The sequence below is a fragment of the Vigna umbellata genome, chromosome 1 (assembly GCF_029865625.1).
Source record: "Vigna umbellata cultivar VRB3 chromosome 1, Vumbellata_1.0, whole genome shotgun sequence".
Lineage (NCBI taxonomy): Eukaryota > Viridiplantae > Streptophyta > Magnoliopsida > Fabales > Fabaceae > Vigna > Vigna umbellata.
The window spans coordinates 56,122,164-56,141,615 of record NC_142165.1 but is presented as its reverse complement, the minus strand read 5'-3'; the positions used below and the strand labels follow the sequence as shown (position 1 = coordinate 56,141,615).

General features: G+C 35.3%; 1 protein-coding gene, 1 long non-coding RNA gene and 1 pseudogene across 6 annotated transcripts; 2 read left to right on the top strand and 1 right to left on the bottom strand.

The window, feature by feature from the left end:
- Positions 1-222: 222 nt before the first annotated feature.
- LOC124834631 (BRASSINOSTEROID INSENSITIVE 1-associated receptor kinase 1-like) lies at positions 223-6,447 on the top strand. 2 transcript variants are annotated; one of them, XM_047309365.2, is made up of 11 exons: positions 223-644; positions 1,033-1,165; positions 1,285-1,356; positions 2,446-2,589; positions 2,929-3,000; positions 3,075-3,146; positions 3,361-3,437; positions 4,092-4,226; positions 4,314-4,655; positions 5,065-5,459; positions 5,877-6,447. In XM_047309365.2, exons 1-11 carry the CDS (start codon positions 551-553, stop codon positions 6,195-6,197), a joined length of 1,857 nt encoding a protein of 618 aa, XP_047165321.2. In that variant the 5' UTR covers positions 223-550; the 3' UTR covers positions 6,198-6,447. The 2 variants fall into 2 exon arrangements, with proteins under 2 accessions (XP_047165321.2, XP_087959982.1); XM_088103856.1 differs by having other exon boundaries at positions 224-576.
- A 339-nt stretch (positions 6,448-6,786) lies between these two features.
- LOC124834633 (F-box/kelch-repeat protein At1g22040 pseudogene) lies at positions 6,787-13,199 on the bottom strand (annotated as a pseudogene). Of its 3 annotated transcripts, none has more exons than XR_015783369.1 (2): positions 13,024-13,199; positions 6,787-8,561 (listed from the first exon to the last, which is right to left on the bottom strand). The product of XR_015783369.1 is annotated as an F-box/kelch-repeat protein At1g22040 pseudogene, transcript variant X1 (transcript). The 3 variants fall into 3 exon arrangements; XR_015783371.1 differs by lacking the exon at positions 13,024-13,199 and adding an exon at positions 12,757-12,978; XR_015783370.1 differs by lacking the exon at positions 13,024-13,199 and adding an exon at positions 12,481-12,723.
- Positions 13,200-14,031: 832 nt separating this feature from the next.
- On the top strand, positions 14,032-15,078 carry LOC148205818 (uncharacterized). Its single transcript, XR_015785784.1, has 2 exons — positions 14,032-14,235; positions 14,337-15,078. It is a non-coding gene; the product is annotated as an uncharacterized LOC148205818 (long non-coding RNA).
- Positions 15,079-19,452: the final 4,374 nt, after the last annotated feature.

Genomic DNA, 19,452 nt, shown 5'->3' with positions numbered 1-19,452 from the left:
AAGTAAACCCAGACAAACAAAATGTCGCAATTAATTATGCAGAAACATCTTCGTATGCACAGGGCATTGTCGTCGTGGGGACCGTCCTAAGTCTCCAAGGGCGCGTTTTTGACCCTTTCCTCATACTTCTCTATTCAAACTTCTAACACATGCAAATTCTTCTAAAGGTTGGATTTTTATAATTATTATAATATACAAGTAAGATTTAAAACTTGCCTTTGAAATCAATGACCAATAAACCTACTTCCTAATACTATATGAAACTTACTTTCTCATCACAATTTTCTTGAAATCAAGAATAGAAACAAGTGACAGAAGAATAACAAAATGAAGAAATATCTGGGCCAGAAAATGCAACATTCATAGACTTGCCTCTCCTGTCTTTTCTCCATATCCCAATTTAGTGTTGGTGTAACTGAGTTGACTGAGATTTCTTTTGGTCAATTTGCTTATGGGCTTGAAGGGTATAACGGATATCACCTAGTCCTTGAGAGGGGCTCTGTATGAGGGATATTCAAGTGCATGTGCATGAGTGAAGAGAAGGGGCAACATGAAGCAAGTGATTTCATCTTTCAGGTGTTTGTTTCTTCTTTGTGCATTTTTAGTGCTTGACTTCATGGTCAAGGTTTCTGGCAACCAAGAAGGTGGGTTTTTACTTTTTTCTTTTTTACTGTTTCTGTTCTTGTTGTTGCCTTTCAGCTTTATTGTTTCTGGCTCATATATTAGATTGAGTAATAGAAATGGAGGAGTTAGCATGCAATGTGAAAACAACAATTAGGGGAATAAACTGAAACATAGTTAAGGACGAAATAGAAAGCAATCTTTATTTTGGAGGAGAAATTTCGGTCTTAAATATTTGTATAGTGTGTTGGTGCTCTATATGACTAAAATGTTCTTGAGGAACTTGGACTTATCTCTTTACTTCCTGTATTTCTCAAAATTTCTTTAGAAACACCTGTTTGATTTTTCTACTCCTGTTTATTTAATATATGAAGTGTGTTTAATTGAACTTGAATATTACTTCTATGACAGGTGATGCCCTGTCTGCATTGAGGGGCAATATGAATGATCCCAATAATGTTCTTCAAAGTTGGGATTCTACCCTTGTCAATCCTTGCACATGGTTTCATGTTACATGCAATAATGACAATAGCGTGATCCGTGTGTAAGATATTTATGTTATTTTTACTTGTAGTTTTGTGAAATTTATCATAGGTCCTAAAATTATTTGGTTCGTAACAGAGTGCTCATACAGTGAAAAACCACTTTTCTTTTGTTGGGTAGTGATCTTGGAAATGCAAATCTTTCGGGTGAGCTTGTTGCACAGCTTGGTCAACTCCCAAATTTGCAATACTTGTAAGTTAAGAAAGGGATACGATATTGATGGCTGAATCAGATGTGATTAAGCAAGATTATTCTAAAAGTCAATATGATAACTATCATTCAGAAAATTCCTGACGATCTTTATATACTTGTTACATTATGTTAATGATATGTTTTGAAATGAAAGAAGTGGGTGCAACTATGAAAATTTTTGGTTTTAAGACTCACAGAGGCAGTCAAGCATGAAGATTATTCTTATCACAAAAGTAATATGCTGAAAATTTTCTTGAAAGTTGAAATGTTTCTACACTTTTTCCTGCACATTTTTAGCTTCAGACCTTTCCCACAAATGACGGAAGTGAATTATGTATGATATTCCTTATACTAGAGTAGTCGACAACCTTAAGTATGTTATAGAATTTACTAAACCTAATTTAGCTTCTGTTACATGGAGTAAACATACATAAGATTAGAGATAGAGCTAATAATAAAAACTTGGTGTGCACTGATTCAGATTATGGTGTTCATCTTGATTAAAGGTCTCTTTCTTGGATATCTTTATTGTTTGTAGCTGTGCTATCAGTTAGAAAGCAATACATCAATCAATTGCTGTATTATCTATAGCTAAAGTAGAACATCTTTCATCTATAGATGATGTAAAAGGTTACTATTTGACTTCAAGATTTGGTTAGTCAACTTGGACTAACACAAGATGTTCTTGTTATTTGCGGTAGTCAAAATGCCTATTCACTTAACTTAGAATACTCATTATCCCAAGACCAAATACATTGACGTAAAAGATCTATTTGAGATTTAGTTGTTGTTGGTAATGTTGTGGTGCAAACATTTGTTCGATAATGCAGCGGATATATTTACTAAGCATGTCTTGAATGCCAATTTTCAATGTTTATTGGAGTTGGTTAGTCTTTACTTCACTTGACATGGTAATGAGCAAGTAGACAAATTGGAGTGAGGGTGGGAGTTCAAATTCTTCTACTCTTTAATGCCATTGATATTAACGGTTATGATTTGATTTCCATTTAAACCATAATGTATATGAATATCTTTTAGTTATTCACAGGATCTTTCTCTGCCCAAATCTGAATATCTTTCTTTTGACAGGGAACTTTATAGTAATAATATAACTGGGAAAATCCCAATTGAGCTTGGGGGTTTGACAAACTTGGTGAGCTTGGATCTTTACTCGAACAAAATTACTGGTCAAATTCCAGTCGAATTAGCCAACCTTAAAAAACTACGTTTCCTGTATGAAATTCTTTCCTTGATCTCATATCTTTAATCTGCAGAGCTTATGTAGATCAGTTTCAATGCTGTTTCTTCTTTTTTAGCATTCATAAGATTTATATTCCTACATATTCCTCAATCACATTTGAGTTCCAACAAATCTTCTTGCTACAGAGAAGAATGACTCTGCACAATCACATGACATAGATGCTTATACAAGTTACAAACAAGCTATTACGTGACATAAGCACACACTCACTACACTTTCTACTTAATGATTGTTTTTGTTGTCTTGTTTTGTTACTCTTCTGTTATTAGTTTATTATCTTGAAAACTAAATGGCTCTGCTCCCTGAATCAGGCGTCTCAACAATAACAGCTTGTCAGGAAAAATTCCTATGCCTCTGACCAATGTCGATAAACTGCAAGTGCTGTGAGTTTTACTCCTATGTCTTGATACATTGCAATCCTATTTTGTGTAACCTGACACATGATTATTGAATCTAGTGATTTATCGAACAACAACTTAACAGGAGATGTCCCAACCAATGGTTCTTTTTCATATTTTACTCCCATCAGGTTGGTACAATTTAACTTTGTTTCCATAAGCACACTGAAAGAATCACACTACAACGGTTAGCCAACAGCCAGTTTGGTTCAGTAGAATCCTATCATTTTTTATGCAACACATTACTATTACTATTACCATTAGTTTACTATATTTATATATACTAATAATATTATCTGGGATGAGATATCAAAATTTTATTCACCTATTTCTTTGTCATTACAGTTTTAGGAGTAACCCCCTATTGAATAATATAGACACTCAATCTCCACCAGCTGCTGCACCACCAGCAAATTCTTCAGGTTTGTTTGTATCTGTTTTCTGCTTGGTAATGAATTTAATTTTTTAAAGAATAACCTGACATAAAAATATAAGGTGAAAAAATATAACTCTTAAAAATGCCCTCTGAATTATTTTGGTGGTATTCACTTACGTTTCTTTAACATGATGCATCCATTCCATTCCAACTTCAAATATTTCCATCACCCTTTTTACAATTGAAAGGTAGGTCCGTGGTATTTTCACAAATGCTTATTCTGTAAATGATTTTTGGCTTCGAATCTTTTTAATCTGACAAGTTCTAAGCCAACTATATAAGGGATGGACATCACTCTTTACCCAAAACCTTAAGACAATGGGTTAATGGGTTTTTTACCTTTATATACTGCTCTCCTTTCTCATATCTATCCAATATGGAACTTGGACTCACACTTGGATTCCCAACACTTTGATGGTGTAAATACCGTAAACATAACCTCTGCATGCTTAAGGTACATGTGCTGATGATCTTATCGCTGAATCAGAAGAGGCAGAAGCCTGAAGTGCGGAGGGTGTACTCTAGATAGAAGAAAAGTTGGGTTAATAATAATGTTGAACTTTTTCCTGTGCTATTGAACGGGAAGAAAAGTTTTTGAACTGAGTAGTAGTTTCCCATTTAATCCTGTTAATCCATGTAGGTAAGAATAACCGTGTTATTGGAATCATTGCTGGAGCAGTTGCTGTGGGTGCTGCACTGTTGTTTGCAGCTCCTGTGATTACATTTGTTTATTGTAAAAGAAGGAAACCACATGACTTTTTCTCTGATGTTGCAGGTTCGTTGATTAAAAGTTACTTAGTGATCAAAGCTGCATGTGATAGCCATAAATGACTGATTTTTTTTTTTTGTCCTTCACTGGCAGCTGAGGAGGATCCTGAAGTTCATCTTGGTCAGCTTAGAAGGTTTTCATTGCGCGAACTGCAAGTTGCAACAGATAGCTTTAACAACAAAAACATTCTTGGTAGAGGTGGATTTGGCAAGGTTTATAAAGGACGCTTAACAAATGGAGATCTTGTAGCAGTAAAAAGACTTAAAGAGGAACGAACCCAGGGTGGGGAGATGCAATTTCAAACGGAAGTGGAAATGATCAGCATGGCTGTGCATCGAAATCTGCTTCGCCTGCATGGTTTTTGCATGACAACTACTGAACGTTTGCTTGTGTACCCTTTCATGGTTAATGGAAGTGTAGCTTCATGTTTACGAGGTATCCTTACCAGTCTACTTTATCAGAGAGGATTAATGTGATATGAAAAGAACCTTTTCATTTACCCAAATCTGTTTCTCAAGTTCAAAAAGAAAAAACCCAGTATTTTTTGGTTGCTATGCAAACTTTTTCACTTCAAATCTTTTGCAATATTTCTTACTTATTCTTTGTGAAATAAAAATTATGTATGTCTGATATGTTATATCAGAAGCTTACGTTTGATCCTAACTGAATTTTGTTCACACATTCATCCAATTTTGCTTGACTACATCATTTAATCTTGGTCAAAATAGAGAATCCAAATCATCTCTTTTGCTAAATAGCAGAAAATCTGCTAGAATTTCTTGTTAAATTTCTATATGCTTTCAAATTAAAAATGCTTTTATGCATATATATTGTATTTATGTAGATCGTCCGGAAGCACAACCACCACTTGAATGGTCAAAACGGAAGGGTATTGCTCTAGGAGCTGCAAGGGGCCTTGCTTATTTGCATGATCATTGTGATCCAAAGATTATTCATCGTGATGTGAAAGCTGCAAATATATTGTTGGATGAGGACTTTGAAGCAGTTGTTGGAGATTTTGGTTTAGCAAAGCTAATGAATTACAAAGATACTCATGTTACTACTGCGGTACGTGGTACTATTGGCCACATTGCTCCTGAGTACCTCTCAACTGGAAAGTCTTCAGAGAAGACTGATGTTTTTGGATATGGTGTGATGCTTCTTGAACTAATAACTGGACAGAGGGCTTTTGATTTAGCACGTCTTGCCAATGATGATGATGTCATGTTGCTCGATTGGGTAGGTATTATGTTTGCAAAAAACTATGGTATTAGTACTTCTTGTTCCACTGTCAGTCATGTGTTTTTTTTTTCCAAAAAATTTATTAGTTGAAGGTGAACTAATAGAAGGAAATATATCTGCACTAAATATTCTTGTTTCAGCACAGGATGAGGAGTTCTCGTTTATTCTTCTATATATTGGTTGAAATTTTGAAACCTCTCTTTGTGCTTCTTCTGGTTTTTGTGTTGTTGTAAAACTACCTTTGCTTTGAAACAAAATAAAGAATTGTTATGTATTCCTTTTTCTGTTTCAATTTCTAGAACCTCATCTTCCTCGTTGCTGTTTAGTTTGTGGTTGTTGCATTAGCTATGCACTGGAGTTAACACCAATCGTTAATGGTTTTTGTTGGAAAATGACATTATTTTTTTATCTCAGGTAAAAGGACTATTGAAAGAAAAGAGGTTGAAGACACTGGTGGATGCAGATTTGGATGGAAAATATGAGGAGGAGGAAGTAGAAGAGTTGATCCAAGTGGCCTTGCTATGCACACAAAGCTCCTCTTTCGAAAGACCAAAGATGTCTGAGGTGGTGAGAATGCTAGAGGGTGAAGGTTTGGCAGAAAAATGGGAAAAATGGTGGCAAAAAGAGGATATAATCCAACAAAATTTTGACCCCTCCAGTCTCCACCATGCTTACTGGCCATTATTAAACTCATCCTCAAATATTCCCCCAGATGAACTGTCAGGACCTAGATGATTCTTGGATACAGAGAAACTTGTAAACAATGAAAGAAGCTTACATCAAAGGAAGAGACAAAGCAGCAAAATGTTGGCTAAATGCACCAAATAATTATTGTATCATCCAGTGGTGAAGAGTGCATAAGAAGCCCTTTGATGGTATTAGAATAAACTAAAAATAAGCTTAGAATAGACTTTATTAAAAGGTTGCTTTTTTAGTTATACCTATTTGTAGCAGGGTCTAGGTTGTTTTCTACTATTCTCTCTCTCATTGTGTCTCACTTTATTCTACAGATTTTTTAACAAGCTCTCTAAATATACTTTTTTCATGAGTAAATAAGTCATTTAATATAATAATTCAAATGCTTCTTATTATAAATACCAATTTATTTTTTTCCCTTTTTTTTCCTTAAAATTCCTCATCTTATAACCTTAATGGATATAAAGTTGTTTCTAACTGGTGAAATTTCTCTCTCCTTCGATAAACTTCAAATTGGTTTTCGTTCTTGCTTTTCCCTTCAATTGTATTTACAGAGTTATTAAATTACTCGGTAACGTGTATTTGTTTTCGTTAAAAAAGGTGAATAGTAAAAACCTAGTCCAATAGATAACAATAAATGAAACTATCAACCACATTAACCGCTAGCATAAGGGGTGTGTTCATTTTGTAGTGTTTGTTTGAATGATGTTCTTGCTCCGTGTAGTTCTAAGTTTTTGTTTTATTGGTTACACATCTTATGAATCATCTGTAAAGGAAATCATTTACAACTTTGAAATTTCACCCAACCTACTGGCTTGTAAGCAATCATGCCAACAGAGATACACTCAGAAATTATAACCACAAGAGGACTGTAAACTACACCTACCCAAAAAAAGATTCAAATTTTAAGGGATTGACAGTTGACTAGTTCAGCAGATCTACCACTCCTAGTTGCAAGAACCTTCCAAAATTCTCCTTGACTTTGTGCAGAAGATTCAGCATCTTCAGTGATTGAGTTATCTGGTGAAGAGATTATTGATTGGGAGAAAGCTGACTCAGCATGTTCATGTTGCATGTCAGCCTGCAACACTGTAATATTGTGATTAGCATCTTTAGTAATTATATGAAGTTTTCCAAGTAAACCAGCCAAGAGATAAGGAGATTCTGAATCGGTGAAATCATGAATAGGAACATCTACTGCTGCAACTTTCCAAGTATCATCTTCATAATCATATACCTTGATCTTTGCACTGTCAAGAGAATTTGAAGGATCGAGTGCGTATAGATCATCATTGACAGTAACACTCAATTTTGTTCCAGCTTGCCTTGCAGGCCAGCCTTCACCCATGCCGATTGGCATTTCAAGCCATGAATTTATATTTGGATCATATACTTCACCCCCAACATCAACAAAAAATGGCCAGCAATACAAACTCTGAGGCACAAATAACCTTCCCCTGTATGAAGCCATTCCTGTGGCAATAGGCTTGAGTAAGTCAGCCAAAAATGCAGTTGGCAACACTTGAGCTCTAGCAAAAGGCATGCTAGGTAATTGGGACCACATGCCTGTATGAGGGTCATACATTTCTGCAGATTGTAGAGGGCTTAGTCCACCACGACCCCTTGTAACCCCACCAACGACATAGAGCTTATTATTTAATATACCTGTCTTGGAATAGGCTCTACCAACTGACATTGAACTAGCCTCGGCCCAGGAGTTTTTAATGGGATCATACTGCCAAACAGATTTCATTGCTGAAGCTCTTGAAAATCCTCCTAATGCATAGATGCAACCATCAACGGCTCCTATTGAGCAACCACAAAATGGCATCCAGTCCAGGGCATCTCTCCTCCCCAGCCAGCTCATAATGACATCAACAATTCTAATACTTGAACCCATCATGCTCCACATCCGAAGGGGAAAGGAAATTAAACCTTTCTTTGTTTCATCTTCAAACCCTACTTTAGGCATTGGTGGCAACCTTTGCCATCTTCTAGAAAGAGGGTCCAAGGCATACCATAAAAGCTTATCATCCTTCACTTTTGTCAAAATGTAGAGCCACTCCTCCATAGTTCCAAGGCCTTTTCTCACACTAAATAGCTCAGAGCTCACAAGGGTTGCCTTCCAAGCACGGCAAACTAACTTCAGATTCAAATAATAAATTCGAGGAACTCTAGCTAGTATCTGTATTGTTATCTCATCAGGAAGGAGAGGAATCAGTCTTTCATTATCCTCACAAGAGTTTGATGACAACCTCCGTCTCTTGCACGATTCACCTTGCAAAACCTCATAGGAGTAATTCCATCTAGTCTTGGAATTGTTCAGATTCAGTATATTTCCCATTAAAACCACTTCAAATTCAAACCAAAACCAAGCAAGCAAACCAAACTTGCAAGATTAATCTGTTTCACACAATCATCATCATAAATAATCTGTCAGTACATGCCAAGAAAATGCGTTGATGAATTGAAATAATTGCTTTATCTCAATGAGCATAAGCATTTTACCCAAGCACTTCCATAGGTAATCAATCAAAAGGCAAAGAGAACACTAGAAGATGCATGCATAAGTTCTGAATATATAAGAAATTATAGAGAATGTCTAAACTATATTATTTGTCTATCCTTTATAAGTTCTAAATATATAAGATGCATGCCAAAGTTCGGAATAAATAAGAGATTATAGAGTTACACAAATAAAGATGAGTATTAACATGCTTTTAAACTTAACAAGCCGTCGTGTTTGTTGTGTGCAGGATATAAAAGACTAAGATTTTCGGAAAGAAAAGGAACTATATTGGCTGTTTGTATTTACTCAAGAAAATCAAGGACTAAAGTCTCCATACTTAATCCAATGAAGACAACTGGCAAGGGCTTCAGAGAAAGTGTAAACAGGGGTCCGTTTGAACATACTTTCCCATAACACTTCTAGAAGAGAAAAATAAGAAAAAATAAATGATTTTCTGCATGAGCTAAAATTAACTTCTGTACAAATTAATCTATAGAAATTTCCTCATAAAACTTCTCTAAATTTTTATTTTTAACTTATGCATAAGCTAATTGTAACTAATGAAGAAGCTCATCTTTTTCTTCTCATTTTTCATTGGAAGACGAGCTCATTACAAAAGTTGTCCAAACGGACACTAAATCCAATAATATAAATAAAGAGGAACCATTGTATTATTCACTTGGGGCCAACATGATATCAATATCAATTGGACAGAAACTATATCTATTGCCTTGAATCCCCCACTACAAGAGAACTTCACTGAAGAAGTGGAACTAAAACACGTAGAGAAAGACACCTCCTCTTCTTCATGCCACAAGCCAACCCTCACAACACCCAAGTGATTGCTCACCCCCCATCTCCTCACTTATATTCATTTCCCTGTCAATGAAGACCCTTTGTGCTTGAAGGCTTTCCATGGCTGTTTTCTACTGCTTGAAGGTCCTTTGTGCCTCCCCTACCAACTTAAAAACTGTTCTTTGAGAGTTGGATTAGATGCTTGGCAATTGCCCCAAAATTCTTGAATAAAAGCATTGTAGTAACCAAATTAATCCAGAAGTCTCCTTAAATTTCTGATATCATAACTACTCCACCAAGCATCGATACCACTCTGTCTGGGACTTACCTTATAATACCTATGTCCCTTCTATAGCACCACCCATAAGAGTTGACATTTCAGCGACTTTCACTCTGACACTTCACTCAACTTCCTCTTTGGTCAGACCCTCCCCAAAGGTAGCCCTTTTCAGGACACCAACATCCAAAATCTGATACCAATTGATAACCACCCAAACATTTGGGAAGCTCATCATCAAAAGCTAGCTATTACTGGAGGAGAACCAAACATATAAATACTCCACCGAGCATCCCACACTACTAGATGTAGGACTTGAGCACCTCATAATACGCAAGTACCAATCAAACTTGTTCTGTTAATTCTTATGGCACTAATCTCATGCGGGTATGACTGGTTACTCTCAAAGCAGTTGGTTCCCCCTTTTGATATTGTTCTCAGTATATGTCCTAGAATTTTGTTCACCTCCCACTTAACATGGATTTGTTGAGAAAAAGCCCAATTTTCTATGTCAAACTCCATGTCGTATGACCCAAGTTTTGTGATCTTCCACCTTCCACACTAACACCATGAATGCAATCAACACTCTTGCACCCATCATTTTAACTTCCTCTTTCTACCCATTAATAAACACCCTTCTCGCGTTTGACATCTTGCTCACAAGGATTCTTTGATGAATATAACAAATTTTTCAAACAAAACTTGTCAAATAGTCAACCAATTCATCACGGCCACCATTGGTTCCTCCATTGTAACCGATTTAAAGCCCCCCTTTCAAACATGCCACCGTTGTGTCAACCTTCCTCCATTGTAACCAAATTTAAAGCCCTCCCTTCCAAACATGCCCCCATTATGTCAACCTTCATTGCATCTAACAAGTAAATTATTTCAAATTAACACCCTATTCATACCTCAACTCACTTCACTTGATCCTACCTTCTTTGTTTTCCTCGATCACCAAGCCCTAGCCCCATGTTTTAACTATCCTCAATGTTCTCTTCTCCTTCCATTTCCCCTCTTCAACTTCTAAGCATAGTTTCTACTCAATTTGTCATTTTCCTCATCGTCCCCTCCATTTGCCAACCAATAGCTTCTCGAACTAATTGGTTGCATCCCATCTAGTCAACACTGATGTTCAACACTCTTGAGTCTCTCTCCATTTGTGTCTGTTAAGAAGTGGACATTAAGTCTAACCCAACCCCACAAAACCAGCTTGTAAGATTAGGTTTGCACCCACTTATATATTATAAATTGACCTTATCTCTAGTCGATGTGGGACTTCCAACACCCCCCCTTATGCCGAGGTATAGACATCATCTCGAGCATGAGACTAGACATTAATGGGTGGTCCGACAACAACCTGATAGCGGGCGGAACAACATGCCCAACAAACAACAAATATCGCTAGGATAGGCTCTAACCATAACTCTAATACCATGTTAAGAAGTGGACTTTAAATCTAACTCAATCCCACAAAACCAACTTGTAAGGTGAGGTTTGCACTCACTTATATATTATAAATTGACCTTATCTCTAGTCGATGTGGGACTTTCAACAGTGTCATCAACATAAAGAGACCCTTGAGATAAGTGTTGTTAAACTTGAGATTCTACCTAGAATTGAGAGGGTGGTGAAAACTTCTAACTTGGAGTTTGTGATTTGTACAGTAAGACCATTCCCAAAATGAATATATATATATATATATATGTGTGTGTGTGTGTGTGTGTGTGTGTGAATAAAACATACCAGAGAAAAGAAAACAACCTCTAAAGAAACTTAAACTGAAAAAACTACAAGTCCTAAGATCTAAATGACAAAACAAAAAGCTCAATAAGTTCATAAGTCAGATACAAAGTAGGGTGCAGAGATGCAGGGTGAGAGGAGGCAGGAGTTATTCACAGTTTGCGCTTTGTAGAGCCAAAGAAGGGGAGGTAGCGGCAGCGCAGGTTACAGCACAGAACGGAAGCTATGCAGGGTAGAGGTGGGGTGGTCAAGGTTGGAAGCAGCAAAAAGAACTGAGGGTTGCAGAGCTGAGACACAGAGGAGATGGAGTCGTATAGGAGAAAAGGGAATTAGCGTTTTTTAAAACCAAGTCAAAGAAGATTACCCGAAAGTACGAGAGACTCGTCAGCAAAGGGACAACTTAACTTGTAAGAGCTTACAATCCAGCAATTTAATTCATGATATAAACAACAATGTCCTGAATCAGGAGCTAGAATACCGAGCGTATAGGAACGGTTTTTTAAAGAATTGATGAAGAAAACTCAGGATAAGCTCTGGTTACAAGAGAATTCCACTACTGATGTGTAACTGAGAAACAAAAGAAATGTAATCATAGGAGGAAACCTTCTATACTCTATGGCGTGAGCCACCCCACACTACCCCAGTGATTATCAACCTTCCCTGGCAAGAAAGCTCAAGAACATCCCGCCCAAAGAAAGAAAACGATGAAGATAGAAACACATAATTTACAATAACAAGAAAGTGAAGTGAATATATTCCTAGCAAGTTATCAGCAATGCCATTCTATTTCAAAAACAAAAACCGCCAAACAGCGTGTAATTTTAAAATCAAAGGCTCAAATTAAAAACATACATTCAGACAAATTCAACATACAAAGAACACCAACATTGTACCAGAAATAGGAACTCCATTAAGTCCACAGCAGAAATTGATGTTACAGATTAAATCATAGACATAAAAGGGAAAATTAAGAAAGAGAAAAGGAAAGAAGCACTCACATCACACCACACAGAAACCACAGAAAAACAACCATTTTTGTGCACAAGAATTTACACACCAAGACACAAGACATTCACCCTCCATAAGAGAAATAAGAACTGAAACAACTCACGGACATGAATGCAATGCCCACATTTATACCCTTAAAAACAAAATGCATATATTTTAAAAACGGACCCAGAAGTCAATTGAATAACCCACATGGAACCACTTAAACTGATGATAAAATTCTTAATTTTATTAAGCCCAAGTTCGGGGTTGCAGAATGTACACACCTTCCAAACTACCAGGCATAGCTCTGACACGTACTGGCTCACAGAGACAGATACTTGTTTAATCAAGCAATCATTCATTGTTACATTAAAATAAAGGGGCCCAAACTGTACGGTTATAATCTAAATTCAGCACTCCAGAGGTAAATAATTGAAGAAAGTAAAACAAGTAAAGTTAAAGGATAGCAAACGCAGTATCATTGGATAAACATAACCACAAAATTTCCCCAACCCCAAAAAAAGGAAACCCAAGCCCTGATGCAATAATACCAGAAATTGATCCCCACAAGCAATCGCAGCAATAATACCCACTGTTGATGCATCATCAACACCAGAAATCGGTTCCACGAAATTTCCTAACTGATTCTGCAAAAGATTAACGAAGCAAAAGAAGAAGAAAACGAAGAGTTAGCTATGAAAGTAACACGCCAAAAACCAAGGGCAAAAATTACTATATAAAATAATAATCACAACATAAGAAAAGGATGCTGATTAAACTTCAATGGATTACACCACTTCATAAATTATTATGGCTATTTAATAATTAATTAACTAGCGAAAACATATTGTATGTCCTCGTTTTTATATGTAAAAATATATATTATAACTTAAAAAATATATAAATAATTATATAGAGATACGAAATATAAGAGTTATAGAGTTATTTTAAATTGGAGAATTATATAGTTATTTTTTATTAAAGAAATGAAATGGTTATGTATTTTATTAAATAGTAAAATTATTTTAAATTAACAAAAAATGTGTAGGTTTCTTATTAAAATAATAATTTTATTTATGAATAACTTTTATAAGTAATTTCTATGGAAAATAATTTAAAGATTCGTAGTCATTAAATTTATTGTTATTATTATTATTATTAAAATAATAAAAAAGTAAAATAAAATTTGATTATGAAATGTGAATAGAGTGTGTCAACGTGAAAATAAATAAAAAATTTAAATGAGTTAGATTAGAGTCTTAGACTCGTGTGTGTGTATATATATATATATATTTTTGTCCAGAATTTTAAATAGGTTTATTTTTATTTTTCGGCGTCTCAATTGAATTCTTGTTTTTGTAAAATTGAAGCAATTAGAGAATTGCTGTCAAATTGGACAAACGACTGTTTAGGTTTGGGTTACGTGGCATAGTTAGTGTATTGTTTTAAATGACGTGGGTTTATAAATGATTGTGACGTGTATTTTGTAATTTCTAAATTAAAAATTGAGAGCAAATTGGGAAAAAGAAATTAAAGCCTTTCTCTACAATTGAGGAATGTGAAATTAGGGTTATTGAGAGGAAAAAAACCAGTGATTTTGTTGAATTGTGAAATTAGGGTTCATGGTTGAAAAACACTGGATTTCAAAAGGAATCACCAAACACTATGTAAAATAGATTTCTTTGCCCTCTGTCAATAGTATCTTCCCATTTCTCTCAATTTCTCTCTTCAAATTTTCATCTGTAAATCGCAGCTTTTAATTGGTAATGGTTTTTACTTTGTTCTCTTTGGTTTTTGAAATTTTCTTTTCACTTTCCCATTAATTTCTCACTTTGCCCTTTTTTATGTTTGCTTCTGTGAATAGATTTTTTCTGTAAAGAGATTTCTTCTTATACGTTGTGTCGTGGGTTTAGTGCTTCACTTGTTCGTAGTTGTATCGTAGATTTCAATGTCGGCTTTCACGGTGTCCACAAACCCAGGGGCGTGTCAGAGGTTGGTGCTCGCTGTCGAGAGAAAAACCACCACCAACATAGAGCTCCTTGCCAACGACATCGCCGCCTCCTCCGCAGTCGCGACTTCCCACGAAGGTGCCATGGGCGCTGGGCACGACCTTAGCCACCACGAACCCTAATACGAAGCTCCATGGGCGTCGGGCACTCGTTTTTGTTCAATTTGATATTGGTGTTTGTTGTTTGATGTGGTTGGATGTGCAGCCACTATGATTGGAACTCGATTCTTGAAAGTGTGGTGAGTGGTGTGCCCTTGGTGGCTTGGCCACTCTTCACTGAGCAGAAGATGAATGTCGTTTTTGTCAGTGAAGGCATGAAAGTGGCAGTGAGAGTGGCAATTGGTGAGAATGGGTGTGGAAAGAGGAGAAATTGCGAGGGTTGTGAAGATGGTGATGGAAGGTGATGAAGGGAAGGAGTTACTTCACCGAATGAAGCATCTGAAGGCAGTCGCTGCCACAGCTCTGAGGGACGGTGGCTCTTCATCAACCCAAAATTCTGAATTGGCACTTCTTTTTCAATTGCAGGACTGCACTAAATTTTATTTGTATTGTCCACTTTGCCCTTAATTAAATTTGATTTCCCCTCTTTACACTCTAATTTTTAATATAAAATACACTTTACACAAGTTTTTGTTTTTAATGACACGTCATTTAAAACAATATCCTCAGCATGTCACGTAATGCCATTTTAAACGTCGTTTATCTAATTTGAGGGAAGACCTCTAATGACTTAAATTTTACAAAAACAAGAATCCAATTGAGAAGCTGACAAAAAAGAAGACCTATTTGAGATTCTAAACAAAAATAGAGACCTACCAAAACATTAAACCTATATATTATGATTTGAAGAACCGAATCAGCTTGAATTTTTAAAATCAAAGTCTAGAATTCAAATTAAATCGATCAGATTTTCATTTTTTAATCTAGACTAAATCAAGTGGTAAAAAAAATATTATAAATCAATTATGCGAACCAATTCAAAATTTTCCTTTTAAATTCGTCAAGTTATTAGACTAATTTGGACTCCCACACCTTTGTAAGAAAACAAGTATATTTTGTATAATTTACTTTGTAAAAAATTGAAATTATGTTGTTGTATGTAAAATAATAGTCTAAGTTGAAGTAAAGATAAAATATTTACAAGATACAAAGGTTTGGGGTAAAATATAAAGTTTATTCTTTATTTTCCATAATCATAATATAATTCTTAGAATGGTATAGTTCATGCGTTTATACACAGAAAAAGCAAGGTATCGTGCCATTTCACAACATGGTCTCAAGCACCGTGAAAGCCATCTTCATTTAAACGGTTAACTTTCATGACTTTTCTTTATCTCTTAAACTTAAAAGTTAGGTTGATTTTATATGTAATAAAGATTCAATTTTTTTCAATTTATTTTTTATTTAATATAGTCTTTTATCTTATACCAACGTTAATATTCTCTTTAAGCATTCAATAGTCTCATCGATCATGAGTCTTTTAAGATAGTTTAAATATTTCTTTATTATTTCATCTGAGATGCTTTTTAAGAACAAAATAGTAAGAAGTCATATCTTTCCAAGAAAATAATATCTAAGATGTATGATGATATGTAGGGATGGAAAAAATCCACGGTCCCGCGGATAAAATCTGACACGGATAATTGGTACCTACAAATATTTATTATCTTCGGGTTATGAGTAGCGGATATTTTAATACAAGCTTATAAATGAGTCGGGTACGGGTATTATACTATCAATCTATGGATATTCGTTACTCGAAAAAATAAAAAGAATAATTTAATTTAATTTTTTAAAAAAATAATTTATATTTTATTAGATTAAATTTAATTAAAATTAAAATTAAATTTATATTTTATTTTATTTATATTAAATTTTATATATTATTTTGTAATTTTATTTAAAAATGTATAAAATATATATTTTTTAATATTTGCGGGCTTTAAAATATCCCGGATTTTTTTGATATGGATACTCGCACGGGTAGCGGGTAGGTTGCGGGTGGAATTTTCATTTACAGATAGGAATTATCCATACCCGACCCAACCCGTTGTCATCCCTAGTGATAGTGTTGTCAAAATGAATTGTAACCTGCGAGCCAACCCGGCTCACCGTGGGTTTGAGCCGGGTTGGGTTTGAAAAAAAATGTAATTTTTTATGTGGGCTAGTTTTCAACCTAGCTCACTTAGAACCTGGCTCACCGGGTTGAACCCGTGGTGAGCTGATAACAGTTGAAAAGCTGTTATTTTATACTTAAAATTGACTTCAATTACAACCTTTGTGACTTAGAAATTAGCTTGAACTCATGATTTTGTTGAATTATTGGAAATAACAAAGTTGGACAGGTTTTATGCTTGATTTCCTTGTTTTTACAGGTTTTTAGATGAAATTGATGAAAGAAGTGAAAAGGGATAAAGATGGAATCAAAAAAGGACACAAAAAGTCCAAAAGAAGAGAAACCGCAAATTACCGATGAGCGACACTCGCAAATTACCGCTGAGCGGCACCCACAAAGAACCGTTGGCACCGCTGAGGGGAAAAATGGCGCTGAGGGGAAGAATTGACACACGCTACCACAGCTGAGCGACACTTTTATGGGCTTAGGCCTAATTTTCTGTATTTTTTAGAATAGTATATAAGCTTTAGGACGTCCTAGGGTTTGTATCTTTGGCTGTGACGAAGCAGAAACACACTTTCCACCCCTTGGGGGTAGAATTGGAGATGGTGACGGCTCTCCTCTTCTCTTTCTCGGGTTTTTCTATCTCTTCCATTCTTTCATTCCATTGTTCATCTAGTTCTTCCATGATTATGGAAAACTAAACTTATTTTGTTGTTGGGAAATTAATGTAAATCCTTAGAAACTCTTTTGTATGGAATTTGTTCTTCAAGATCATTTTTATGATACATGCTTTCTTTCATTAATAGTTAGGGTTTTTCCTCTTTGCTCAAAGCATGCATTGTTTAACTCATTCGATGTCATGATTATTGGTTTTGTCGATATGGACACATACGAGGAAATCTACACCTGAGGAATCTCTCGCAAAAGTATATTACCAACCTAGACATAGGAGTACGATAGTTGGTTGCCTTTAAGCTTCTGTGCTTCATAATTAATTATTATGAATGCTATATGAACTCATAATTAAGGATAGACTTTCTTCGCCGAGACATCGAGTTTAAAGTAATTTAGAAAGTGGCATTAACATTAATGAAAAGAATGATGAATTCCTAAATACAAGAGAGTGGATATGATGAAATTGATAAACCCCAACAACATATTCATCCATATATTTCAATTCACGTGTTTTGTTTCTTCTTGCCCATTGATCATCACATGCATACGTATTTACTTTTCAGTCTTTTGCATTTGAAACTTACAACAATTTGTTCACAAGTCTTAATTAATCAATAAATCACATAATTGTCTAGGCCATGAGTCTTTTGGGAGAATGATACTTGGTCTTACCAGGTTTATTACTTGATAAGATTAGGTTACACTTGCCAAGGGTCAACAAGTTTGACTCCGTTTTCGGGGATTGAAGATTTGTTGATCAAGTTTTTGGCGCCGTTGCCGGGGACTCGTGGTTTAACTAGTGTATTTGTGTGATTTTTGATTATTTTTGACTTGTTGTGAATTTTGTTTTCTATTCTTATTGTGTTTTTATTTTCGGTTTTTTATTGTGTTTTTATTTTGTTTTATTTTTTTTTTTTTTTTTTTATTTTTTTTTGTGCTTTTATTTTTCGGTTATTATTTTATTTTATTTTCTGTTTTTATTTTTCGGTTTTTATTTTCTATCTTCTTATCTTTTCAATCATATCTTTTGATTATTTCTTTTTCTATTTTTATTTTCTGTTTTTATTTTTCAGTTTTTATTTCCTATCTTCTTATCTTTACAATTATATCTTTTGATTATTTCTTCTCTTTGCTATCCTTTTGTGCTAACAAAATTTTTCTAGGGTTTTGTTTCCTTGTGTATGCAGGGTAATATTCAGACTAGAAGAAAAAAGATTTCTGAACCTCTTCTTGAAGGCCTGGACGAAAATAGAAGGAGGAGGAGAATTCGAAATTCACGAGAACCTTCTCCTGAGACACTCTTACAACCTTCACCACCAAGGTCTTACCATAGCATTGAAAATATGACAGAGGAGAATAATGGTAGACGAACTCTTGCAAATTACACCACTTTTGTTGGCCCTCAACATTTTAACAGTACAGCAAGGCCGATGGTCAACGCTACAAACATGGAGGTGAAACCAACATTAATACAATTGGCAAAAAACAATCAGTTTAATGGGCTATCACATGAAAGCCCGTATGAACATCTCACCACCTTCAATGAAATCTGTAACACCGTGAAGATAAATGGAGTGCCAGATGAAGCAATCAAGCTTAGTTTGTTTCCTTTCTCATTGGGAGACAATGCTAAGCTATGATTAAATTCTTTTCCAGAAGGTAGTTTTACAGAATGGGAAGTTATGGTTGCAAAGTTTTTGAACAAATACTTCCCACAATCTAAAGTTAACAAAGGGAAGCAAGAGATCTCTTCTTTCAGACAAGGCATGGAGGAGACATTAGGTCAAGCATGAGACAGGTACAAAAGCTTTTTGAGAAAGACTCTCATGCACAGTTTTGATGAAGCAACAGTAGTTCTACTTTTCCTTGGAGGTCTTGGTCACAAACCAAGTTGATGTTAGATGCCTCAGCTGGAGGTAATATTAAATGTAAGACTCCAGAGGAAGCAACAGAATTGATAGAGAACATGGTTGCTAATGACAATGAAATGCATAGTGAAAGATGAGCCTCTGTTCAACCGAAAGGGGTTCTACAATTACAGTCAAATGATGCCTTGCTTACTCAAAATAAGATTATAACTCAACAGTTGGAGAATCTAACAAAGACACTTGCTCAATTACCGAAGGAATTAAAAACTGTTGCTCAAGTTCAACAACAGATGTGTGAACTATGTGGTGG

Bases quoted from the DNA above. Each gene is read 5' to 3' on its own strand.
- LOC124834631 (XM_047309365.2), top strand. From the start codon at position 551: ATGAAGCAAGTGATTTCATCTTTCAGGTGTTTGTTTCTTCTTTGTGCA. The intron at 1,166-1,284 runs GTAAGATATTTA...TTTGTTGGGTAG, and splicing joins GACAATAGCGTGATCCGTGT to TGATCTTGGAAATGCAAATC. The intron at 2,590-2,928 runs GTATGAAATTCT...TCCCTGAATCAG, and splicing joins CTTAAAAAACTACGTTTCCT to GCGTCTCAACAATAACAGCT.